The 21165-nt window shown below is 31.5% G+C and overlaps 1 protein-coding gene and 1 long non-coding RNA gene across 3 annotated transcripts in view; one reads left to right on the top strand and one right to left on the bottom strand.

Moving 5' to 3' along the window:
* The first annotated feature begins 3719 nt into the window (after nt 1–3719).
* On the top strand, nt 3720–4135 carry LOC148617222 (uncharacterized). The gene is made up of 3 exons (XR_015922454.1): nt 3720–3817; nt 3886–3919; nt 4056–4135. It is a non-coding gene; the product is annotated as an uncharacterized LOC148617222 (long non-coding RNA).
* Nucleotides 4136–7681: 3546 nt separating this feature from the next.
* LOC148617221 (sortilin-related receptor-like) overlaps nt 7682–21165 on the bottom strand; it is a 59236-nt gene continuing 45752 nt past the window's right edge. For both annotated transcript variants that reach the window (XM_088584716.1, XM_088584717.1), the window contains 10 exons: nt 20893–21136; nt 20041–20139; nt 18508–18620; nt 15631–15829; nt 14988–15091; nt 12701–12884; nt 11652–11752; nt 10593–10791; nt 9584–9796; nt 7682–8081 (listed from right to left, as the gene is read on the bottom strand). In XM_088584716.1, the coding sequence (XP_088440842.1) occupies nt 8017–8081; nt 9584–9796; nt 10593–10791; nt 11652–11752; nt 12701–12884; nt 14988–15091; nt 15631–15829; nt 18508–18620; nt 20041–20139; nt 20893–21136 (1521 nt within the window). In that variant the 3' untranslated portion in view covers nt 7682–8016. The remainder of the gene's footprint in view (nt 8082–9583; nt 9797–10592; nt 10792–11651; nt 11753–12700; nt 12885–14987; nt 15092–15630; nt 15830–18507; nt 18621–20040; nt 20140–20892; nt 21137–21165) is intronic.

Here is a 21165-nt window from a genome sequence, read left to right as displayed (position 1 = left end):
GAAAACATCCTCAAAATTGAGATTTTACGTGAAACAGGGTTCTGATCCTATAAAATGGTAGCAGGCAGATTAATCATAAGTCCAGCCAGTATTCACATTTATTATTAATGACAGTACAGTAATGTGCATACAGAACAATCATTGGTATGTATTATCAACCATACAGCAGGAAATTGTTGTCAGGTACATAGGCGTAGGAAGCAAAAACTTATTGGTACTGTTTTTGATATAGGGACACAAGGCCTTACCACGAAAATGTGAAAATTATTGGTGCGGCATACCGTACCTGTAAAAATTATTGGTATGGTCAAAGCAGTACCAACTGTACCAGTTCCTACGCCAATGGTGAACAGTCCTCATGACTGCAATCTAACGTGATATGTTTCTGGGAGATTTTAATTATAATCTTTTATTTTGAAGTTTGACTAGACAAGTTTCGAAGAATTTGCTTTAGACTGGCACATTTGATTTTTATTTTTTTCTCTATTTTTCCAAATTTTGCTAAATCTCACAAACTTTCCTCTGTATTTTTCAATTCAATATGAACTTCCTGCTATACAGTATAGGAAAATGAATAAAAAAAAGATAAATGAATACCGAGTACCACTGACTAAATAAGACAGCTGTAATGAAAAAAATAAAATCATACAAGTAAGCAGAGTTAACTATTGACATCTTTCTTCAATGAGACTATTTCAGACTTCCTCCTTTGTAAGCTTTTATGATTAGGTAATAGAAACATTTCAATAAAAATATATTAAAAACATGAATAATTAAGATATAAAATGGAAAAAACATACTGTGTAGTTGGTAATTTTTGAGGGGTGCTAGTTTTGGTGTATTGTAGCAGTCTGCCTAAAATCGCTATGATAAATTATGCCAAATATTTACTCTAGGCTGAAGTACTTAGTGGATCACTTATCATCTGCTAAAATAAGAAACACCAATTTTTTTTGTATACCTTTCTGCTTCAAAATTGCCAATTTTTACATCCGCCAAAATAACTTATGATATATTTAGCTGTGCCTTAGGATTACTGCTTAACCAAGTAATAAACGGTTACATATGTACAGAGCTACAATATTATCTTGAAGCAATATCTAAATGAAAATAAATCAAAAATAGAAGTGTAACAACCAAATGTACCAGTTCTTTTCACAAAATTTACAGCAAGTTAAATAGTTAACTTCAGGAAATAAAATTGAAACTCCATTGATTTAAAGACCAACACCTGCTGATCATTCTAAAGTAGTTCACAGCACCTGACAAGGAGATTAAAACTTTCTATCAGACACAGATTTAAATACCTATCAGAATGATAGAAAATTTAAATCTCCTTGTAAATTGACCAGTTAACTGCCTATGGAAGTCCTCCTGGTAGTGGTCATGCAATCAAGGAAAAACAACTCTATTCCCTGAAGTTAACTATGTTACTCATTGTAATATACATCAAATCATATTACAAGAAAAAGGTAAGAAACCTTGTTTGGAAATATTTTTTCAAGTGCACAACCTTTGTTTTTTGTTTAGGGACAAGGCATTTGGTTTTTATGGATTATTTGTATCAAACCTTCATCTTGAGCTTTTTCTTACATGAATTTCAATTATTTATAATTTTAACAGGCAAATATTTTTTATTTGAAATTCACAAGAATTCTGCTTCACATGAAATTCATGTGATTTTTATGTGATATTCACTTCACATTATTTCAATATGAGAATGTCATGAGAAATTCATGTTCTACTCACATAATTGTCAAATGATGTCTGTCACAAAATATATTATCTTTGTTCAGATGAAAACCATGTGAAATTCATATTAAAGTCATGTGACAATAGTTTACCTATGTATCATATACCATTTCAACAGATTGCTTGTCCTACAGGTTTTACATCAAAACAGTTTCAGATCATGTCTTCATTTTGTATGAAGGCCCATAAAAATCCAATAGTCTCTCCCTTGCTAAATAAATAAGCTTAATTACATACACTCATATACTTAGTTGTTTTGTATACTATGAATGAAATAATGGAGAATGTTAATTAAATTTTGGCTAGAGAATTTTTACTTGAACAGATCTTTAGAGCATATTAAGTAATATTACTAGAGCCTTAATCTGTCATTATTTATAATTAATTTCTATATTTTCAGCTAATTTTAGAGTGTTCTATGACTCCTTGACACTCCTTGGGGGTGTAAATATTGTGCTACAACTGGTTTCCTATTATAAAACAGACTACAGCTCTTGAAATAATGATTTTCATATAAACTGCATTAACATAAAAAAAAAGTTCAATACATTCATATTGTTTAAAAGACTTTTCAGAAGCTAGCTTAGCATGATTTTATTCATAGCATTTTTACTTTAATTTGAAGACTAGTAGTTCAAAATGGCCTTTATAAATGGCCTTAATAAATTCCTTGAAATGAGATTCCCAAGTCAGATCCACATTAAACAATATTGTTCCAATTTTTGTCATGACTTTTTTCAGATCAGTCCAATCATGTTTGTAAAAAAAAAAAAAAAATTGTTCTTCCACAAGTGTCCACCATTGACGACATTGCTGTTCATTCATATTTTCCTTTAAATTATTATTATACTTTGAGTTTACAAATAGCAAAATACAACTATAAAATGATTCCCAATAACAAATAACAAAATAAATAATGACGAAAACTTACATAAAAAGTGTGAAAACTTCCACAGCATTTTCAAAACATTACAGAGAATTATAGCATTATCTACAACAAGTATAATATGTTTAACTTGAGGAAATAGAGACGGTCTTCCCTCAACTGAATGAATAATACATGATTAGCTTATTTATGCAATTAACAAGACAATTATCAAAAGAATTTAAACTTTCTATTATGGATATCTTTGTCAAAGAGTAATCAAGGGAACCAAGGTTATAGCAGTAATCAAAAGAATGTAATCCAGGGACAAAGACCAGACATGGAAAACACACACAACAAAGAACATAAAGTAACTAAAATCATACATACAAAGTAATAAAAGTAAATGAGCAACTCGGACTCCACTAAAAACTGGGAGCATGGACCAGGTACACCGGTTAGACAGAAAAAAAATCTCTATCACATGTCTAGTCCTTATAAAGGAAGTTCCATCATTTGATTGCCATTTAATCATGGGGAGACTAACTCTATCTCCTGAAATTTACTATAAAACTTGCTGTAATATTTTCATAAGGATTATCATTTCATTTTGTTTCATGCAAAAGTCACTTCATGGATTTTTTTTTAAATCTACTAGCAAACTCCTGGAACTGAGTCAAAATTAGACATAAATTTGCATAAAAAGTAACAACATCTACAAAATATTTAACATTCTATATACAATAAAAGTATTAAAAGAAAGAAAATGTATTGTCAAATAGCACAGGTGAATATACAGGTAAACAAAAGATCTGTTCGCACTTAACTGTGCTATTGTTTTATAATTTTATTTCAGAAGTAACATGCTTTCTGATTGGATTAGAAAAATCTTGCATGGCCTAATAGTACAGGTAAATCACATGGTCTGTTAGCACTCATTGTGCTGTTGTTATATATTATTACATTAAAAAGACATTATGTTGACGCAAAGCTGAAGGTACTCAATTCTTACACATGAGAAATTGCAATATATGTTGTTCATATGTTTTGTAAAGCACATGAAAAACATTTTTGTCATGTGCTTTCGAAATGTTAGGAACATTATGATAAACATATGAAAAACAAATGTTTAGATCATGAAATAAAGAATAATTGCAAATCATATTGTATTACTATGTTGTATTAATATGTTCTCCCTAGGTCTTACTATATAGTATTAATATGTTCTCCCTAGGTCTTACTATATAGTATTAATATGTTCTCCCTAGGTCTTACTATGTTGTATTAATATGTTCTCCCTAGGTCTTACTATATAGTATTAATATGTTCTCCCTAGGTCTTACTATATAGTATTAATATGTTCTCCCCAGGTCTTACTATGTTGTATTAATATGTTCTCCCCAGGTCTTACTATGTTGTATTAATATGTTCTCCCCAGGTCTTACTATGTTGTTATATGAATTTAAGAAAACAATTTCAGTTATATGTATTTGTATGCAGGAATATTGGACATAAACATGTTTCCATATGTTTTAAATATATGTTGCGATTTTTCTTGCTTAAATAATGGCATATTCATCAACAATAACAATTATTTTTATCAGGATTGAATTCAGTTAAATTTATTTTTATTCATTTCCATAAGGCAAATATTTTAGAAATACAGACTTGCAAGAACACATGAACCTCTTTTCTTTTTATTTAAATTTTGCATAGTTTTCATGTCCTTTTCAAAATTAAATGTTCTTTCCATCTTTGTGTTGAAAACAATTTTTTGTATTCCAAAAGAATCGTTAAGGTATTATTTTTACAGACTTTTAAAGCTTCACTTTACACAAGACTTGTGTTTTAGCTGAAAGATGATAAAAAAATGGACATTATAAGTGAACCTAAATCATATTAACATGTTGTTGTAACAATACAACAGGTATACATATGATTTAGAGCAGCAACAAACATTTTTAAAACATTTTTTTTTGTATGAACCAAGAAGTCAAAAATAATAAGACCACAGGCATATAAAACCTGTCTATTTAGAATTTTTTCTTTTTACTGACTAAAGCACAACTTCAAGATGGATTATGAAACTATCAAAAAAGATAGAGCACGAGTTTTGCCATTTATAAACAAAAAACAAAGCATAAATTAAAACCTAGTCACACCACGCTGATATGTGCTGATATAGCATAAATAATTCAATGATTACAAAAATATTTTATGATTTTCAAATACTGCAAAAAAACTTTAAGTCGGGGATACCAATTTTCGTTGAATAGGGAAGAAACACAAATTCAAGGATTCTTGAATTCGTGGTTTTGAGGTTTTCAGTATACACATCAATGGGAATTTCCTTTTCGTTGGAAACCAAATTTCATGGTTTAAACAACCCATGAAAACCATGAAAATTGGTACCCCACGAACAAAAGTACTCTCACAGTATAAGAAGGATGACTGATAAACTAATAGGAATACTAGCAATACAAAGAGGATCGATTAACGGGACTGGAGGAAAAGTTAAAGCATCAATAGATCAATAGTAAAGCGGTTGTCCCAAGAAACCATACATGTACATGAAATTTACTGCAAGTAATATAGTTAACTTCAGGGAATAGAGTAGGTCTTTCCATGATTAAATGGCAATCAACTGATGAACGTCCTTACATAGTTAACAATTGACAAAGCAAGTTAAACTTTCTATCACACTTGGATTAAAAAACCTATGAAATGATAAAAAGTTTAAATCTCCTTGTACAATGACGAGTTAACTACCTACGAATATTTCATCAGGTAATGGTTGTATTAGTAATGGAAGATCAACTCTATTCCCTGAAATTAACTATATTACTGGCTGTAATTGACTGTCATTGATCGATGTGTAAGTCTCCACATCAAGTTTCCATGTGGTATGTAGTTCCAAAATCAATATTTCTTATCAGCAATAAAGATGGCATTTAATTATTATTTATTCATTTTTTGGGTTCATGCTAAAGAGAACTCTTATTAGAAGTACTGGTACATGTATTTTTGTTCATCAGAAAAAATGTTCCTTACAAAAGCATGAAATGGTCCAATGGAACAAACCCTACATATACAAGAAGATATCAATGGTAACATAGCCACAATTAAAAAAAAGAAAGGAGTTCAAAGTACATAACCTGGAAAAATTAAGGAAAGTCAGTTTAAAGTAATAAATTCTGTGTTTCCAATATCCATACTTATCTCTTTTGACAGCCAATTAAAATTTCTACATTTTTCTCCCACATCCAACCAATTCACAACAGTAATGTGACTAAATAGCATATCAATACATCAACCAAAAGATATCACTGGAAACACAGGCCTAAACAAAATCACATCCACAAACAAAAAAAAAAGGTATTAAAAAACAAAATAAATCAATTTCAATGATATTTTACCATACAGTAAGTAATAAAAAAATAAAGGAAACAGTAGTGGTCTCCCCTTGATTGAATGATCATTCCCTGATGAAATGTCTTAGATACCTTTAAAAATGAACAATTAACAAGGAGATTTTTAATAACTAATCATTTCATAGATATTTTATTCTAAATACCAAAGAAAATTGTTAAAAATCTCTTTGTTAATTGTCCACTTACTAATAACTTTTCTAAGGAAGATTATCAGGTAATAGTCATTCAATCAAGAGAGGAGACCACCTCTATTCTCTGAAGTTAACTATTACACTAGCTGTAAATATTTGTTCCCATTTATATACATTAACAAAAAATATTATGCTTTTAAACCTGAACCACAACAAAACACAACATAAGTACATAAAATTGTTTGACCAAAGAATTTTTTTGGGGGGTTCCCAGGCCCTTTCCCATCTCTATTATACATTTTTACTTTTTATCGTACCAAAAAAGTGAAGAGGGTTCTTTAATCAGAAAAATTTTCAACTTAAAAATTTTTATATATGATTTTTTTTGCAGTTAAGACAATTCAGCATCATCCTAAAATTTCATCTTGCACAGCAACACAACTGTTCCTTTAATAATTTCACAGTATAGACAAAACAGAAAAAGATCTTTGGTTATATAAATGGAATATCACAGTGCATAATACACACGGATACATTTCTCTACATACTGGTTTTTGAAGAAAGTACAAAAAGGTCAAGGCAAGAAGTAGAATCTTGAAGGAAAATATGACATATAAAGGTTGACACAAATTACTTAGGCAATGTGATCTTCCAGAATAAAATACTTTTACAGTAAAACCTGTCTAAACCAAACTCTGAATCATTCTGAAATTTAACTAAACCAGAGATCTCCAGGAGTCACTGAATACCACTTTCAAAGCATTCTGTACTAGTTCAAACAGTTAACTAGCCATAACCAAAATAAAATGTTAATCTGAAAGGAAGCCAATTTAGACAGGTCACACTGTACAACCCAAACATTCAATTTAACTTAAGGAGGTAGACCTAGGGTAAGACACATAACTCTAGAAATCAGTGATACGTTTGTAATATATTAATTTCACTAAAGCCTATCAAGCTTTTAACTGAAACAGAATGAAATCAGTCCAAGTTACTTTGATGCTTACATGAGATTGATGCAAAGTGCTGAAATACAAACGTTACAATGATTTCTAAGAGTTGTGTCCCTTACCCTAGGTCTACCTCCTTAAATGAAAAGAAATAAAAGTATATCTGTTCTGAGAGGGCTAATAGTTTAACATGTTCGAAGTTTTCTTCAATGCTGCAACCAGGTATACACACACACAAATGGATAGTCATGACATTCCATGCTCAATAAAATTTTAGTGTTAAATCAAGGCATAATTCACACATAACATTCCGATCTGCTTTGGCATACAAAATAAGCCTTGTTTATCAAGGGCTGTTCAAGAAATTTATAACTGTTTAAAAAAAAAACCGACACTTTTCATTTGCCTACCTGGAAGACCACTACAATATAAATAAACATAACTTTATTTTATTTTGAAGAACTTTCAATTCACTTAAAAAACAATTCATAAGAAGCATTAATAAAAATAAACCGAACTCTTCAACAGTTTTTTAAATATATAGCTAACATTTCTAACGACTAATACTGCAAATTATCACAGAAATTGAAACAACGAAGGAAACCATATAATCCATAAGCAAGATATTAATTTTTTTCAATGGAAAAATAGAACATCATAAAAAATAAAGGAACTATAGGCCCTCTCAGTACTGAATACACAAACACATTTAGAGACAGTTACATGTCATAAAACACTCACACACACAAAATGATATGATGTTTACACAGTAATGGATTTAATGTTTCCATAACAACGGATATACAATCTCAGGAATGTTTGTTTCTGTGTCGACAATAAACCATGGATTTCGGTTATTGTGGAACACAACTGTATAACATATAATCTCAGGCAATAACAAGAGGTTCATCATCTGAAAAGCCCTGTATCATGGGCGAATCTTCGTCTTCACCTGAAACAGATGAAAAAAAAAATGATAAGATCACCACTTCCTATCTTTGTGAACATTGATGTATAGCATAGTTGCATAAAAGCAGTCATTAGAAAAAAATAATGCAATGGATGTCTTGGAAGACATTGGCGGACCAAATGGGGGTGGGCAATGCCCTCTCCCCTTATTTTTGAATATCTGGATCCTCTAAGACCAATTTTCAAAATTAATAAAAACAAACAGTAGAAAGCATATTATTGTTATAGTTTAAATGCTAAGTAAGAATAATGTACATGTATGCATTGTATTCAACTTTAAGCATTAGTCTTTATAAAAATCAGACAGGAGGTGATTCATGCATGTCAAAAACCCACCAAATTCAGTTTTATTTCTTGTTCAGAAACATTTACTGATCACAGAACCAGTTTTAGTTTTTCATTTGGTTGTTATGCAAAAGCAGTCATTAGAAAAAATTAATGCAATGGATGTCTTGGAAGCCATTGGTGGACCAAATGGGGGTGGGCAATGCCCTCTCCCCTTATTTTTGAATATCTGGATCCTCTAAGACCAATTTTCAAAATTAATAAAAACAAACAGTAGAAAACATATTATTGCTATAGTTCAAATACTAAGTAAGAATAATGTACATGTATGCATTGTATTCAACTTTTAAGCATTAGCCTTTATAAAAATCAGACAGGAGGAGATTCATGCATGTCAAAAACCCACCAAATTCAGTTTTATTTCTTGTTCAGAAACATTTACTGATCACAGAACCAGTTTTAGTTTTTCATTTGGTTGTTATGCTTTTGAGATAAAAATTAAATAGATTGTGCATGAAATGGACACTTTCCAAGAGTTATCGTTCTTGATTTGGTTTCATTTGGTTGACTGGAGTTGGAGATAAATGTATAAATTTCTAAACAGTGCAGACCTGAATGCAGAAATGATTATTGTTATGTGAAAGTGTAGCACATATAGAGTGAAAAAACATTGTGGGTTTTTCTACACCATGAATCACTTTACCATTGGTAATGTCTGAACTTTATGTGGACTGGTACTTAATACCAAGTATATTTTATTTAAGAAATTAATCATAGAAACTCCATTTTATCATTGTTTTACCATAGGCTGGGCATTTATGTTGCATAGTTTTACCCTGGGCAGTAGCAAGTCGTTAAATAACGACATAAATGGCCAGCCCATAGTAAAACAATGATAAAATGAAGTTTCTGTGCTTTATGTTGATTCTAATATGACTAGTTTCTTAATATTTCAAAATAGATGCAGCCTGTACATTGCACGAAATGTTGGGGATGTGTTTATCACAGCCTATACATTGCACGAAATGTTGGGGATGTGTTTATCACAGCCTATACATTGCACGAAATGTTGGGGATGTGTTTATCACTTTTTCACCATGACTGTGTCTGAAAGAGCTTTGAAGCACGTCATATTAGAATAGCCCATACTGTAAATTTTTTTATTTGTAATTATAGATGTCACAATTTTTTTTTTTTTACCAAGTTCATTGCTTTCAAATGTAGTTGTTCCTGATCTGGTGTCATAGTGACTGTTGGCATAGGCCAGGAAACTTCTCTGGAGTCTCCTGTGTCTAACAATGAAGAATCCCAAGAATATGACAAGTGCTATGACAACGCCTACTACAGAAAGGACTATTGCAATCATTCTGGTTCTAGATATCTTAATATCACCCTGTTTCTGTGCTTCTGGTTCTGCAAAAGAGAAAGGTAATTGATAATAGGAAGAATGAAACCTGTGGTAACCAAACACCTTTAGGACTTTAAAATTGCTTCAGTTTTGACAAGAGATCAGTTTACAAAGGTTCAACAAAGGGACTTTAAAAAGTGTCTGGTTAAGACAGGGTTTCAGATTATTCAGGGTTCAGTTTAGACAACTTTCACTGTATTACATGTATGACCATTGAAACACAAGTATAAAATATATATACAAGAACCAATACAGAAAGGTACAACAATTTTAATATGCAGCCAATTAACATGAAACTTTATTTAAAAGTATACATGTAGAAACCCCCCATTTGTTGGAAAATTTTGCTACTTTTGTGCAAAATTTGGGAAAAATAGGTCAAAGACAAAAATGGCTGGGATGTCGTAAACAGGAAGTAGAAGTGTGACAGACATGAAATCGCATCCCACAAATTGGAACCCCATACTGAAGTTGAAAACTAAATATCTAGTGGCTGTGACTTAAAGTCGCTGAGAAAAATGTTATGAAAATATTTTTCTCGCCAACTGCCTCCCACCAAAACCAACCAACATTTACCATTCTATAAGTCAATTTTCTTGAAGACAACCCGGCCAAAAATAAACAAAAAATTCTGGAACTCAATAATTATAATACACAGCCCACTTGTTGAGTGGAGGTATTGACTTATGATCATGTACCAACATATTATGAAATTTATTTTATTCTTGTAGAAGGGAAAAAATAAAAGACTGTGCCAATGATTATGAATATATTGTTTTAACCTATGATGGTATTACTTACTGTCAGTTTCAATGAAAGGATCCTCAGCAAACTGCCCTGGATATCCATTATCAGCAATTATTCTAATTTTGAAGGAGTATTCTGTCCCTGCTACAGTGTTAACATTGTACCAAGGGTGATCCACATTCACTATATCAAGAGCTTCATATTGTCCATTATCAGTAGATGAACGAAGTTTTTTCCAGTAAAGTTCATATTGCTTCAAACAAGAAAATAAACTTGCTTCTAAAGATTTATGTTTAAACTAGTTCAAACTGAAAACTGAATAAACCAAAATCCTGCCTAAACTAAACACTATTTATGGAGGAAGACCTAGGGTGTAAGGGACATAACTCTCGAAATTAGTGATATGTTTATATCATACTCAATTTCACCAAAGCCTATCAAGCTTTCATTTGAAACAGAATGAAATCAGTCCAAGTTACTTTGATGCTTACATGAGATTCCTTTTATATACATGTTTATGAAGAGAGCATACCACTCGGACATTTCTCTTTTCATAACATGAAGCATCTTAAGCCATTAAAACTGACCTGGGAAACCACAGTTTTGTGGCAGAAACTATCTATACTTGCCTATCATGGGTAAAACTAAAGTGATAGATTCAAAATATTGACAATAAAAAAACACAGAATGACAGAATTACTGAAGGCAAAATTCATCAAATTCATTTAATTAGAGAAGGATATAGATATATTCTTGTATGGAACTGACTGAGTAGTAAATATTATGATTCCAATCTGTTAGTTCATGTGGGAGATTCTCACCCACTGACACTCTCTAATGTTGGAGATTGTTACCTAAAAGCAAATTTTTTATGTGAAAAAATTCAATTTATTAGTACAACTCACAGAAAATTTAATTATTTTAACCAAAAACTTCCCACAAATTCATTTTTTGTTGCAGATAACAAATTATTCACTGAGTTTGTGGAAGTCCCTCCTAATGTGGAAGGGTTAACAGGAATGAGCCTTGTTTAAATAAACCAATTCTGTGGAAAATACTTAAAATACTGCTACATAAATGACATTACGGCATTCTCTTTTTTTCAATACATACCTTAATGTGACCTTTAGCATCCTTGGGAGGTTTCCAAGATAGCTTGATTTTCTCATCAGTCTCTAACATCTGTTTGAAATCTTCAGGAGGTCCATATGGTACTAAAATTGTGGCATTCATATATTCTTAAATGTAAGTTTTTGAAAGAGTCAGACAAAATAGGAAATTTCACTCAATGATGCTTTCTGTATATGAAAATACTACTAATATTTGATCTCTGCATCAATGGATTTGCCAAGAAATTTTTCAATAGAATGTTAGAAAATTATGATTTTTGACAGAGTTAACTGTCTGTGAAATGTTCATTTACAGTGCAATTAATTGAAATTATAACTCAATTTACCAAATTGATATGAAAAAATTCAGCCTTTTTTCCTTGACCCTAATTAGGCAAATAGACAAATTAAACTCTCAAACTGGTAGATTTTTTTCATACCATGTTTCACCCACTGCCTGATTCTTACAGAGACTGACACTTAAGTGGACATGTTCCAGGAGGAGGTAAGAGTTAGATATTATTTCTGAGTCAAATGTTTTGTGTAGGTTAAAATTTTGAAGTCATAAATCTTATGCCATGGTGTCTTAGTTACTTTGGTAGATATATTGTGACTGTGAATATGTTGAAGACTATCTCTACAAAAACGTTTCCACATTTCAATGAAGTTCAGTCCAAGTTTTCTTAACTTAGGAATGGGTTTACTACACTGCATGAAATGCTTGAAGTAAATTCATTTGTATGTGTGAGTGTGAGCAATCATAATCGTGATTACATCATTATAAACTGAATCAAAATTTTTATTAAATTTGGAAACATTTTGGGGGGGTTTCAATTTCCTGGGGTGTTATTTTTTGCACTTTGCTGATCAAACATTTTGCTTAGTTGTAAATTTTGTTGTTTGAAATCAAATTTCCACATTTTAGAACAGTATTTTAAATCAGTTTTTCTCAGATTTTTTTATGTGTGCAGATTTAAAATTATAATTGTAATAGGAAAAAGGCTAAAATCATATTTCTTGACTTAAAACAAAATAACTTTAACATATACTTACAGACAATTATTTTAACTTTTTCAGACCACCTTCCGATACTGTTGTCAGTCTTGACTTGGAATGTATAGTTAGCTCCCCTTGATAATCCTTGGAAACTATAATGCAATGTAAGTTTGGATACAGGAGCTAGGCGGGATATGCTAGAAAGTCCTGTTCTGTCTTCTGTCATGTTAATAAAATATCCCTACAATTTAAACTCAATACTGTTGGCATGGTAATTTCCCTATATGTTATAGATGAAGCAATCACGATCAAAGTATTGAAACACTGTGAAAGTACTATTGTTCATTAGGTACCAATTTTCATGGTTTTTATGGGTAGGCCAAACCACAAAAACTTGTTCCCCACAAAAATGAGATTCCCTTTGATCTTTGTACTGTAAACCTCAAAACCACAAATTCAAGAATTCACAAATGTGTGTTTCTTCCCTAATCCATGAAAATTGGTATCCACAAATTAAAGTACTTTCACAGTTCTATTAAAAAAAAGTCAGTTTTGATTGAAAGAAAAAAGTATACACAAACCTCACTTTAGAACTTGCAGAAGAAAACAAAATACTTCCCTGGGCAGAGCTTAATACACCACATATGGGGCATGTAAAGACACACCATTCAAGCTTGTTACAGCTCTGAATTTTCATTCTGATTTAATATTTTACACAGGATAAAAAAAATTTACAAGAATCAAAGTGGCACTGTTATAGCCCCTTATTTAATCACAGCCTTCCTTTGGAGGCATGGCACATTGGTGATACAACATCATAGGGATCCATTCACTTATAGTTAAGTTATTGTCCAGATATCATGAAAATTGATGTTTCTTACCCTTTTTGGCCCCTATACCCTAAGTGGTTCAAGACACAATCTCCATGCCAGTCTTCTTTTTGTGAAATTGCACCTTGTAGAATAATTTTAAGAGATCCATTTACTTACGGACAATTTATTGTCCACACATAACGAAGACAATTGTTTCTGGTCACTTTTTAGTCCCTTATTCCTAACTTTTAAGCGCCATCTCAGTTTTTGTAGTATAGCACATTGTGGTACAATTCCATAAAGATCTACACAATTTTAGCCAAGTGATTGTCTGGAAATAAATTGTCTATGGTCATCGGCAGATGACGCTGACAACAACAAAAGCACAGACAGCATGATACCATTTTACGAACAAAATTTTTTTGAAATCATATAAAAATTCAACTGATATGGAAGACTCTAGTTATTTTATCTTGAATTTTTAATGGATTATTCAAAAATCTTTTAATGAAACTCACTGAACTCATTGACTCAATTTTTTAAGGAGGTAGACCTAGGGTAAGGGACATAACTCTTTTAAATCATTGGAACGTCTGCATTCAGCATTTTACATCAATCTCATGCAAGTATCAAAGTAACTTGGACTGATTTCATTCTGTTTCAAATGAATGCTTGACAGGCTGTGGTGAAATTGAATATGATGCAAACATATCACTGATTTCAACTGAGTTGTGTCCCTTACCCTAGGTCTACCTCCTTAAACTTCCAATTTGAGAGAAATAATTCTTTTTCATATTTAAAAGACATAGACTATGGAATCTGCTACATACATGTATGTTAGTTTCATGCAATGAACATACAATATGTCAATAATAGTTCTAAACTTATGTAAAAATCTCAATAATCATCTTTTCTTTGGAATTCAATTTTTGAAATGAATGAAATGTGACCTGAAATTTGCATACCTGTTAACTATTTGAATGCTCAAAGAGGGAGATTTCCTTCTTGTCAGCTTTTCAAAGAGGGAGATTTAGAGCGAAGGAAAAAAGGATAATTTTGCTAGAAATCTAAGTCCAAAGATAAGACAAAGATATAAAATCTATAATAATCTTGTTAATCTACTAAGGGTTTCTAATCAAAGTTGTAGTAATTAGAATTACAAAAGAATTAATTATTCATTGGTTCCTCAATGATCATTATGTTACATAAAAATTGTATTTATATCAATTTAATAAGCCATTTAGAACATAATTTGTGCAATATTACTGTTAAGAAGGAGATTTTGGGAGAAGAAATTTGTGAAAGAGGGAGATTTGTGTGTGACTTTCTTAAACAGGAAGGATTAACAGGTATGCCACATGTGTAATCTGTGAATACCTGAATTTTGTGATTTTTTAACACAGGTACTATGGAGAGATTCACAACAAAATTTGTTTGCAGTGAAAATTCATAAAGTAGGGAGAATCTGTAAAGGAAAACATATAAACCATACTTGTAATCTCAAAGCCTTCATATTAGAATCATACTTTTACCTGGGGATAAGGTATGTAACATCCAGCATTCCAAGTTATGTTAACAGATCCAGGGTCTTTACTATCAAACACTGGTTTAACATTCTCTGGTTGGGCAGCATCATCTATAATAATAATAAAAGTTAAGGAGGAAGACCTAAGGTAAGGGACACAACTCCAACAAATCATTGGAAAGTTTGTATTCAGCATTTTACATTAATCTCACGTAAGCATCAAAGTAACTTGGATTGATTTCATTCTGTATTAAATGAAAGCTTGAAAGACTTTGGTGAAATTGAATATGATCCAAACATATCACTGATTTCAAGGTCTATGTCCCTTACCTAGGGCTACCTCCATTCAAAGTTAATTTCTTCCTTTCACAGCTTTTTTCAATGAAATGAAAAAAATATCTTAAATACCCCACATGCTCTCAAATTCAGATATGATTAACGAAGTCTACATACAAAGAGGAAATTGGCAAAGTGGAAGTAAATATACAGTAAAAAAAGGAATTGTAACAGTAAAATTCGGCTTTGAAATAGCAAAATTCCGATAAAAAGCAAACTGGACACTCAGATGAAGAAAGGTCTGGCTGAAACTATATCCCTTCCAGGCTGCATTTCATGACAGTTCAAAGCAAACCAGAAGAAAGCAAAATTACCTTCACCAGTCTGCATGATTTTTTCATCTGAAGGAGGGCATCGTCCTGGTTTTGAAACTGCTACTAGTAACGAGTATGATTCACAAGCACGTAGATTTGTCAGGATTGTGGTATTCTGATTTTGAACACGTTTTTTCAATGCTTTTGTGGCATATTCATCCATATCAGCTGCATTGTAGTCGTAGAAAACAGTGTACTCCTAAAAAAAAAAACATAAAATGCTTCAGAAGGCACAGCTTGTAGAACCATAAGTAGAGTCACCATTTAAGCATGACAAAGCTCTGAATTCATACTGTAATAGGGTATGTAAGTCTCGTCATGTGACCCTGTGATTTCACGAGAATGGGTTCTAGTCTACCATTCAAAAGCATAGAGATTTGTCATTTACAGGGCGTTGAGTTCAGTGTTAAAGGCAAAAACCTTTCTGTGTAAAAAATACCAAAAAAATGACAAATAACTATTTCTATATGATAAATGAAGTAAGAAAAAAACAACCTAGAAGATTTTGCATTGTAATACAGCGTTTCAAGTACCTGGAAGTAAACAATAAAATACAGATAGGTCTTCGGTTTTCAATACGTTCTACATCGGAAATTCCAGTAAAGAAAATGAAACTAGAATGAGACTTGCATACCCTATTAAATATTTGACAAAGGATAAAAAAACTGACCAGATTCAAAGTGGCCATTATCCCTAAATGGTTCCAGTAACAATTCCCAAAATCAATCCAAGTCTTTTTTTTTTTGGTATGACACTTTGTGGTAGAATTTCACATAGATCCATCCACTTTTAAACAAGCTATTGTTCTGAAACCAGAAAAAAATTTGCTTCTGGTTACATTTCGATTTAGGTTACACTATATAAATAGGTCACTGCAGATAACTTTATGACAATTTGTAGAAATAAAGGTATACTGAGACACTTAAACAAGCAAATCCAACATTTTTTTTCCTGTAAAAAGTAAATATTTTTCAAATCCTTACATTATGGAGATCCATGAAAAAAAAGACAGATTTTATTTTCTATTTTGTCATGAAAATTTGCAGCATGGTAACATAATAAAAATACATATCAGTTTTCATAACAAATTTTGGGTGCTTTCCCCAAATTAATTGTTCAAAAACAGGTTTTCTAAAATATCAGGCACTTTAAAACTCCCAGAAAAAATAAGCAGGCATGGTACTGTTGTAAAAAAAAACAAATAAAAGGTGTACCTTTTTCTGCTCATTTGTTCATGATTTTAATTCTTACAGTTTGTGCGAAATTTTGCATTTTTGAAAAACAGCCAGTAGGTACAGGGAAGAGAACCCAATCTGGGAAGGACCTGAATCTTTCCGAATAGCTTAAAGCATGCATTTTACACCTGTTTACCTTCATATGTATTGCATCTACTTATGTACGAATGCTCTACTAATCACAATCAATATTTCCACCAAGTTTCACCTTCTATTTTGAAGTTTTACAAAATTAGACTGGGTCAATTTCATGTACAAAACAGTGCACCTCAATCCCATTTGTATAGTGCAACCTTAGGCTCTAATTCCTTTTTTTTTTTGCTGTATGGAACCTCATAATAAAATTTCAGAGAGATCTATGGAAATTATTGAACAAACACAAATCATCTGCAAAAGACAACACAACAGACAACAGAACCACAACAATATACAATGTTCTCTCCAAGCCATTATAGCACTGTAATTTACAGCACTATGATTCTAAGCACTGTGCTATCAGTAATTAATTTTAGTAAAAATGCACTATAGGTACTGTGCTATAATTTTGGAGGAAGGCCAAAAGAGCTGTGCTATGCTAGTAAGCACTGTGCTATTTGAAAAAATCATAAGTGTGAAATCTGACATAAATTTATGAAATCACAATACTTTGAATTATTTTAAAGTCATAACTAACGACTAATTTTACACATAAGATTTTTTGTGAAATGGACTGCTGATTTGTTAGCATATTGAAATTATTGTGTTTGATTTTAATAACTCACAGAGTTTGAGTTTGTAGGTCAATATTTCGTTTTCATTAAATTTTCTTTGTCTTTTATCATGCCTGCTTTCGAACATTCTCAAACTTTAATTAGTACCATGATAGTTTAAAACTTCATAATACTTATAATCACCTAAAGGAAGTAAACCTAGAGTAAGGGACACTACTCAAAGTGACTGATTTTATTCTATTTCAAATGAAAGCTTGAAAGGCTTTGGTGAAATTGAATATAATACAAACATATCACTGATTTCAAGAGTTATGCCCCTTACCCTAGTTCTACCTCCTTAAATGACACTTCGATTAATGATAAATCTTCAATATTTCACACTTTATATTGTCCAAGCTGGTGAAATGGTTGACGAGGTTGGGTAAGCGAGGGTCATCTCGAAGATTTATTAACATATGGCTATTTAGTATAGTATAGCATAGTATAGCATAGTATAGCGTAGTGTAGTGTAGTGTAGTGTAGTGTAGTGTAGTATAGTATAGTATAGTATAGTATAGTATAGTATAGTATAGTATAGTATAGTATAGTATAGTATAGTATAGTATAGTATAGTATAATATAGTATTTATTTAGAGTGGTCAAGAAATCAAAGTTCGAGAAATCCAAGACTATTTACATTGATAATAAAAGAGAAAATTTTGGTACTTTAAAACATATTTCAGTCAGGCTGTTTGAGTGAGTGAAGTTAGACAGTAGTTTTATATGAAGTGGTCTTCAATTTTGACATATATAATTTAAGCTCATTTGATAACCAGAACTTACAAGCAAATTACTGTTGAATTTCTGTTTAAGATAGAAGGATCTTAAGACTCTGTTCCATACCTAAGAATTTCAAGAAATTAATTGTAGATTTTTAAATGAACTCCACTTACCAACTTCACTCCTTTATGTATGGAACTAGGTGCTTTCCATGATATTTTATATTTTCCTGAATCTACTGAATTAAAGTCAGCATTGGTCCATTTGGGTAAATACACAGTCTTGTCTGGAAGAGAATAACAAAATAATTCATTAGGACTTGCTGCATATTTGAAGTGGGAGCAGGCTCATGTTGGCAGCCCAAAAAATTACAGTGATACATAAAAAAAAACAAGATTGCTATGTGTAACCTACCATAGCAAAAAAAGTTTAAGCCCAAATGTCCCATAACTCCTGTAAAATTTGTAGAAATAAAAATGTGATGCAATAAAAATCAACTACATATCATGACTAGCAATCCTAAAAACCTTTAGAGAGGTTTCCAGGAAGTTGTGTCCACAAAGTCTTCCTATAGTGTAGCATGTACAAATTCAAAGTCCCACAACTCCTGTAAAATATGTTGAATCAAAATGGCAGTGAAATATGATCAATTACATGTGGTGATCAACACTCCCACAAAATTTGAACAAAATCTATTGAGTGGTTTCTGAGAAGATGCATCCCCATTGTGTTCCTATAGTATAGCATATACAAATTCAACGAAGTCCCATAACTCCTGTAAAATTTGTTGAATCAAAATGGCAAAGCAATATGACATGAAAATGGCAGAATCCATGAAACAGTAAGTTGGCATATACCCAATCTATATAAAGCCACATACCAAATTTGAAATCAATCCATCTAATGGGAGTCCAGATAATTGTGACTAATTTGGATGGACAGACAAGGTGATTCCACTCATTGAGTGGAGGTATTATATATAAATGAACAATACAATAATATATATATAGTCAAACCTCGGTAGCTCGAACTCCAAGGGACCATTGAAATGTGTTCGAGTTATCGGGAGTTTGAGAAATTGAAATTCGTATATTTCCGGATTTTTTTCGGTGCCAGTCCCAGTTTGACTTCGTTAGAAATTGCCTACTTCATACGAAGTTGTGTTAGTTCGTGGATCTTTTTCGTTTGCTTTTGGAAGATTATGTTGATTTGTGGACATTAAAAATGCTGTGTTCGCTTTTAAAAACGTTCATAGTTCGAGTTCCTTGGTCAATTATTTGTTTTCATCCGATTTTCTTTCATGCTTTTATCATACCGACTTCGGAACATTCTCAAACTTTAATCAGTGTTATGTTAAAGATCAAAACTACCTAATTAGTGATGACTTAAATTTTACCTGTAATTAACTAAAATGACACTGATTAGTGATAGGGTTTCAGTTTTTCACACCTTTTATTACCTAAGCTGACAAAATTGCTGACGAGTTCAAGTCAGTGAGGGTTATTCTCTAAGATTTATTACCGAACGGACCGACTAGTCAGTTCAAGTGTTCAAGAAATCGAAGTTCATGAAATCCAAGGTTATTTATATTGATTATACATGTATAGGAGAAAATTTTGGTACTTTGAATTGTGTTTGAGAAATCCCGGGTGTTTGAGCCATCCGAGTTCGAGCAAGTGAAGTTCGACTGTCTATATGATATTTACCATTGGCCATATAATTCACTGTTGATGATGGTCCATCACCATGGTTATTGGAAGCTAATACAATAAAAGTGTAACTTTGTGAAGGGCAAAGGTCACATACTGAAATAAAAAGAAAATTTCAAGAATCTTCAAAAAATATTTCAATTGATTACATATTAATTCACTGTACATATTTATTTCATACTTATTTTAGAAACACATTATTTAATTACTAAAATAACTTACAAACATATTTAAAATCATCCTTTTACAGAGAATACATTGTGTTCTGTCAAAAAATACTGGCAAAAAGTTTAAATGTTATATTTACACCAAGCTTATGTAGATATACAGGTCAACACAGGGATTTAATACCTTTTTTACAAAAGGCTCCAACTTTTAATGAGTTAGGATGAAAAAAATGATTCTTTAGAAACCAATAGTCAATAGTCAAAATTTACACTTAATAACAAAGGATATTTTGCATACTTTAAATCATTGTTGTAAGGAAAATTCACTTGTAATCAGAGATTACTGTAAACATACTAATTTTCATGAATTTGGTTAAATAAACATATTCGCAGATATCAATTTTCACAATTTAAAAAAAAAATAATAAGTTCTACATAGTGTTAAATATCAAAATTTGCAGGTACTATTTTTTTCTCTTTCAGTCCAACACAGAAATGATTTTATGTGGTCTACACACAAAGTGGAAATTGGCAAAATCAGAAGTAAATATACACTAAAAAAAAGAATCCTAACAGTAAAATCAGGATTTGAAATAGCAGAAATAATCATGTCTGCCACCACTAAATTAACAAAAATTAGTACACTGCAAAAATTGATGCGTTTCCAGTTATTGATTATTACCTGTTGCAGATGATGCTTTTGGTCCTTTCTCAATGGTCTGTTCTTGTTTCCAAGAGTCTGTAAACTGGATCTTATAATGTTGAACAGTTGAGTTTTTCAACAAGGCCCATGTAATGGTAACACAAGAAAGGTTCTTATTTATAGTTTTTATGTTAGATACAGCCTCAACAATTCTATCACTATGGTATGTCAGCTGGATTATTTTAGATGGAGCACTCTCACCGGCACTGTTCACTGATGTCACCTTTAAAACATGCAAATATTTCAAATATT

The sequence above is a fragment of the Perna viridis genome, chromosome 5 (assembly GCF_037379345.1).
Source record: "Perna viridis isolate PV_CMFRI_1.1 ecotype Kerala chromosome 5, ASM3737934v1, whole genome shotgun sequence".
NCBI lineage: Eukaryota > Metazoa > Mollusca > Bivalvia > Mytilida > Mytilidae > Perna > Perna viridis.
The sequence above is the reverse complement of the archived record's forward strand: the minus strand, read 5'-3'. Positions and strand labels throughout refer to the sequence as shown.